A 6,766-nucleotide genomic window follows, 5' to 3' on the forward strand; every position below is an offset into this window, starting at 1 on the left:
GGGCGTTCCAGGTGGAGGAGTGCCCCATCAGGACCACGGAGCGGGGCCTCTCGGGGTTGGCGCCCGTCCTCTTCCTGCTCACGGAGAAGAGGCGCACGAGCCTGGCGGGGCCGAGCCGGGCGTCCTGGGCGTCCGCGTCGCCGCCGCACCCTCCGTTCTGGCACGCCGCGTAGGTCACCATTTTGGGGTCTTTCGCGTCGGAGACCGGACAGGGGATTGCAGCCACTAGGCCGTGGCCATTCTGGGCCGTGGTCATGTTCTCAGGGCCGGGAGCCCGTGGCCACAGGGCCTCGCGGCTCAACCCCACGTGTGGCCCTGCGTCCGCCGGCCCCAGGGGCAGACCTTCATCCCCGAGGCTACCGCCAGCTGCCTGCGCCTCACACCCGCCGTGCACATCCGGCTCCTCGGTTGTGGCCACAGCCTGCGGTAGAAAACAAAGCAGAGATTTAGCCTTTCGCCCCCCAGAAGAGCCTCTATAAATAGGGGCGCTATAAATATAATTGCTCATAGAAAAAAAGGCATGGCCCATAACAGGGCTGATCAAATAAAAACAATTTTCAATTAAGTTAAACATTTACTTTTTTTTCTAATGCATTTCACAATAAATTAAACGGAAGAATGCAAATAGACATTCCTTAAAAAAAAAAACAATTATGGCTCGTACATTCAATATGATGGTAAACTCTCGAATCCACTGAAACCTGTTTAAGTTTTGAAAAACTGCTGGAACGAAAAGGCCAAAACATCATTCAAGACTGTGCCTTCTCTTCATTTAAAATAGGTGAAATTTTTATTTTCAAGTAATAAAAACTATTTCAAAATGCATCAGAGTGAAATGTCAACTTAGGATAAATTGAACACGGATAACAGGCCAACTGAGTGCTTGGTATATACGAGAACTGCTGCAAGGAGTTGTGCTAGAGACTAGGATGCTCTCAGCTGCTTACTGTCTACAAAATACCCAGAACTACAAAGTGCTACAGGGACACATGAGGAGTGGGGGACCAAGCTGAGGTGGCATAAGGTCGGGCTTCATGAAGGAAGCCGCATTAGCGAGGATCCTCTGCCAACAGCATTCCAGCTGGCGGAGGAATGGAGAGAGATGAGGAATAATACTGAAGTACTGGAAATCCAGACATGGAAGTTCATATGAAACAGATGCTGCACCCTCTTCCTTTCTCCCAGATGTCCCGGAGCCCATCACACACCTGTGTCCATGCTCTCTCCCCTCCCCCAAGCAAAAACCCTGCTCTTAAGCCTTCTCATCAGTCTAAGTCTTCCTCAGGCTTCGAGGGCCAACTTCAATGTCACAGTCCCCCTGTTCTCAACAAATGACTAGTAGATGAAGGAAGGATTACGATAATAACCATAAAAGGCTACCATTTATTAAGTGCTTACTACCTGTCAGGCCCCCGTCCTAAGTGCTTTAGAAACAACATGCCACTGAGTACTCACACAGACCTACAAGGTCAAAAGAATGACTTTCATTTTATAGTTAATCAAATGGATATTTGGGCAGGTTATGTTTTTTGTCTGGGGGTCCTGCAGCTGCCCCTCCAAAGCCTATACTTCTCTCCATTGCTTCAAATTCATGAACAAAGAGAGCTGGGCCACGCGCCACAGGCATCTGACTCCAAGTTTAGTGCCTCATGATGTAACCCCAACCTAAGTCAAATCCTAGAAGTCTCTATGTCTCCAGTTAAGGCCGTCACCTCCAAAGGTAATATTAAAAGCAGGAGAAGGAGAAAGTTGTACAGAGACTTTTGGGTCAGGTCCCAATTTAGCTGAGCCCTTTCGAGTGCAGAAGAAAATCTGACTTTCTGGAGAGGTTTCATCTGCTTCTACTCTCCCAGTTCTCAGGTGGGTTCATTTCTATTTGGCCTGACATTATGCCCAGTGAGGAGGGGTTCTCAGGGAGAGCCACAGTTAAAGGGCTGGTTCCATCTGAGACCAGGGACAACACGGACTTCGACCCTGGAGCCTTTCTGAGGTCCAGCCACCCAGTTCCATTAATCAGAAGCCTGATAGGGCTACCACATGCCCTCTGCAGTTTCATGTTCTAAGGGACAAACTGGGGGCCCGAAGAGCTGTGGGCTGCATTTGAATGAATCACATAAGCTGAGTCTTGACTCATCCTGGCACTGAGGCTGGATGTGACATCTAACCAGTTGCAAAACGAGTCCAACATTCAGCATCGCATGTCCACCTGTACCTACTCTGGGAGGGACAGGGGACTGTGGTTGTTTCAGCTGTTCAGAATCTTGAAACAAAGCAGGCATTTTATGTACAGTCAAGTGCAGTCTCAGGCACTGACTGCATATTATGTAGTAATAACGGTCTTGTTATGACTTGCACTGGATACAGAAACGCAGACAGCATCCCCGCCGTGTAATCCAGCTGGACAAAGATTACTGACACCACAACCAGAGGGGCACTGGAGACCTTTTATAACCCAGGACGAAACTGTATTGAGCTGATCCTAAGAGTTCAGGAGATGCAGGAAAGCACTTGATTAAATGTCGGATAGTTTGAGAATATACTATGGAAGACACGGGGCCAGGCCTAGGTTCTACACTCAGTACTCTCACGTAAATCTTGACTAAAATCATTTCAGCAATCTGTGCTTCGGTGTCATCTATAAAATAAGAGGTGCCAACATTTAGGTATCTATCAACCGACCAATCAGTTCATGAGCCTCTGTTGGGCACAGGGATCTAGGCAGGCCCCATGATGAATTCGAGACATGACATGGTGACAGCCCATCCTAGATGGGAAACCGGCATGAGCCAAGGAAGAGTCAGGACTAAAGGTACGATTGGAAGGCAGTATATATTAGGGTGACCAGCTGTCCCAGGGGACTCTCATGGCTGAAACCTGGCAAGTTCTTGGCAAATCGGGATGACTGGCCACCCTACAGTAAAGAGAACAATGTGGTTGAAAGGATCCCTCGATATTATGTGATGGTAGAATTTAAGGTGCACACAGGTTTAGGAAAGCCTACAGTACATACCCTTCTAACACTTTGAGACTGGCTGCAGGGGTCACTTTCTTCGGGCATTCCTTCCTGATCTTCCTAAAATGAATGAGGCCAAATTGCTTTACCAAAAACACGTTACAAGGATAGGTTTATGTGGCTGCCGGCAGAACAAGACTGAACTCTCTGAACTGGGTGCTTTGCGCACTTGGATTAAGTTTATCTTGATGTGAAACTGTATCAGTTCTCTTGCCTTGTCAATATCTATATTCAACTCATTTTTATGCATCACTATTATTTTTCCAATGTGAAGATGTTTACATTTTTGCAACACTAAAAAGTCTAAGTATTTACGTAAAACTTAGGTTTTGGGATACAGATCCAGTAAAATACATGCAGAAAAAAATCAGTTTCTAATTGGGGTAACGTGCTTTTTAAAAGATCATTGACTTAACTACTTCGTTCATGTAGCTGAACAACATGATTGTTGTATGCTACTTGGAATGAAACTGAAAATCACGGAAAAAAGCTTTTCCTGGAATTTCTGAGTAACATACCAAGTTGCATTATTTGGGACTAACGCTTTGACCTCTATTGACTAACAGGGGTTTGCAATTCAATCAGTGGTTTTGTAGCAAGTCTTATGAATTGTGGGAGCTCTGCCAGAGATATTTATGAACAGAACGAGGAGAAAGAATTTCAGATGGGAATATTGTGAAATCTATTGTCTACAAGCTGGATTCTGGGGTGTCTGAACTTTAGAATAGAACATGTTAGTCATAATGAGAATTCTCCGAAAACAACTATGACCAGTAATTTTTAAATAAGATCTTGTTCTTAAATTTGAAGTTCAGGACTATACACCAAGTTAAATGTACAAACAAGAAGATTTTTTGTAATATGTTCATGTAAATTCTAGAAAATGTCAACACTGGGGGGAAAACAACACAGAAATCTGAAATGGAAAAGGGGGGGAAAGTAGAGACCCTTGAATCGCAGCATTGTAGACTTGTCCTAGGGAACATCTAAGACCTAATCGTAAAGGGTAGGGGGACACCGGGGCCCAGCAGGTCTGAGAGACTTAACCTTGGTCAACTACTACAGGTCAAAGAGAGTGGGCTGGCTGTCTACGGCCATACCACCCTGAACACGCCCGATCTTGTCTGATCTTGGAAGCTAAGCAGGATCGGGCCTGGTTCGAACTTGGATAAGAGGAAGAGAGACCAGGCTCCGCCCCAGCAGCATCACCTACTGGCCAAAATCTGAGAGTCATCCTAGATGTACTTTCCCCACTCAATAGTCACCAAATCTAAAAGCCTCCACCACTTATCAATAGTCCTGGCCCAGGGTGGGCCACCGTAGCCTCATCTCCAGCCTTTAGGACCTTTGCCTGGATGGCTGCTTTAGCCTCCGGTCTGACTCGCCTCCAATCCAGCCAGTGTCCCTCCCAAACTATAAATGGCGTCACGTCACTCCACCTCGTGTCATACAATGTCTCTCTGTGGAGATATGGAATCACCTCAGCCTAGAACACAATACCTTTCGCTCCAGCCGTGCAGAGTTAGTCACAGCGAGCCTTTGTCACGCTGTCACGCTCTGGTGTACTTCCTTGTTTGCTCTCAGAGTCTTTCTCCGGCCATCTTCGCCTCTGTAGTGTAAGGGACCCCAATCCCCAGGCTCCAGTGACAAATGGCTTCTGGCCAGGTTGGCCAGTGGGAAGCACTGGTGGGAGATGCCAGGGTATTTCTGTGTGTGGGGGCTGCTGCAGGGGCCTTTCCAGCAGCTGCGGCCTCCTGGGTCCCACCACCTGCCAGGTGGCAGTGTCAGGCTCAAGCAGCACCACCCCTTCCTTTTACCCCGCCGGCCCAGGGCGGGTAGCCTCTTCCGGCTGTCGCTTGGCTGAGTTCCTCACTGTCTTCTCTTCTCTTTCTCAGCTATGTAAAAACAATCCCTATATTAATCCTTTTTGTCTGAAATACCTAGAGATGCTTCTCTTTTTTGGACTGATAAATACATGCTCCACGCTTAACTAACTTCATTAATTCAGATCAGCTTTTCCCTAGAGGGACTGTCTTCCCATCCAACGCAGAGGCCCCTTCTCTGAAGACTCACACCACCCCGTGCACGGCTGTGTTAGCACTGACCACACCGCTCTGTAATTCTGGTTTCTCTGCTTTCTCGACTAAACTCTGAAAAGGCCAAAATGTCCTTTCAAGGCAGAAATCAGGTCTTATTTAACTCTATTCTCAGCATTCTGTCAGTTCCTGAATGAATGAGAATAACACCACTTCTTTGACTTAACGGGGGTGGGTCCACCTGATATTTGGGGCCAGATAATTCTTAGTTGTGAGAGGTGTCCTATGCATTGCAGGACATGTAGTAGCATCCCCAGGCGCTTCCTTAAAATGATGCTATTAGGAAGAAGAAATATAAAATATAGAGAAAGCTTTGAAAACCATAAAAGTGTCATGAATTCGTTTCAGGGTGGTTTCTTCAAAACTATTGAAATTTATCATATTCAGTCATAAACCAGAGTGTTCTATTTACTGTTTGACGGTACTGATAAACAACTTTAAAAAATGGTAATATTGGTAGCAGCTACAGTTTCCTGTGGTAAAAAGCTCAACTGAATGAGTGTTTATGTTCCATTATTATGATAGTGGGATCTAATTTTGTCAATGCTTTTTTATATATTTGATAAAAAGGAAATTTTAATACCATAGGAAAGTAAATACTGACATGTGAATAGTTACACTAATTGATCACTTTTAAACTATCAATACAGATATTTAATTTTAATAGGTAATCAATTTATCTACCAAAGTTAGTAATTTGAGTGCTCAGACTTCACAAATTATATACCCGAGATGAGTTAATATGGCAATTAAGAATTTTATAAATTAATGTTCCATAACACACTTAAACTATGGTTTTTAACGTTAATGTTCAAACGCAGATATCGATAACACTTCGATCTGTTCGTCTCAATGTTAATCAGCCATATTTAAATTAAAAAATGCTCAGTGAGGGTCCAAAAGCACCTGTGACTCTTAGCAAAGTGGTTTTCCTATAATAATTCCCATTAAAATATAAAATATTTCTTCTCTAAAATATCTTGGAAATACTTCATGCAAGCCATATCTTAATATTTTCCCTACTCTTAGTTCAAAGGAACTATTTTAATTTTATCCAATGTAAAACAAAGGTTAATTGGTATATAAATTAAGCTAGTAAAGTTCTTCATAAATCACTTTATCCAGAAAATTAAGGTTAAACACATTCACACACTTGCATTGAGAATAAGGTTCTTCATTTCGTGCCAAATATTGTCGTATTGTTATATTAACCTAAGTCATACACACACGCGCACACACACACACACACACACACAGATATATAGTGTAATCTCAGTACTCAAATCACCAAACTTCTATCATTGTCACGATGACTATGAAAAAACAATTACAGATGTGTAGCTAAAAGACACTTGGATAAATGTTAATAGTCAACATATCTGACGACAGTAAACGCTTTACGGCACCTACATAGAACTTCGATTTGAAGGATGACTAGAAACGAAGCGCCATGGTGAAGTCTTTCTCATCTGCTTCACTTGCCCATTCTATTTCCCCGCTTTGCTTCCTGTCAGGCCCTTTCCTTCTATTACTCATTCCAGCCCCTTTCCCAGACCCTCACTGAAATCGAGACTGACCAGAAGCTGGAAATTCTAGCACCCTGCAATTTACGAACAGGTTGTATTCTAAAGGGTGACTTTACGGGCAAGCTATTTCC

The 6,766-nt window shown here is 44.2% G+C and overlaps 1 protein-coding gene across 1 annotated transcript in view; it reads right to left on the reverse strand.

Annotated features, from left to right (window-relative positions):
• SPATA13 (spermatogenesis associated 13) overlaps window positions 1-6,766 on the reverse strand; it is a 295,901-nt gene that overhangs the window by 68,144 nt on the left and 220,991 nt on the right. Inside the window, exon 3 of the mRNA XM_025049512.1 lies at window positions 3-421. Coding sequence (XP_024905280.1) covers window positions 3-421 — 419 coding nt within the window. The remainder of the gene's footprint in view (window positions 1-2; window positions 422-6,766) is intronic.

Source organism: Pteropus alecto, unplaced genomic scaffold, assembly GCF_000325575.1.
Source record: "Pteropus alecto unplaced genomic scaffold, ASM32557v1 scaffold16, whole genome shotgun sequence".
Taxonomy (NCBI): Eukaryota; Metazoa; Chordata; class Mammalia; order Chiroptera; family Pteropodidae; genus Pteropus; species Pteropus alecto.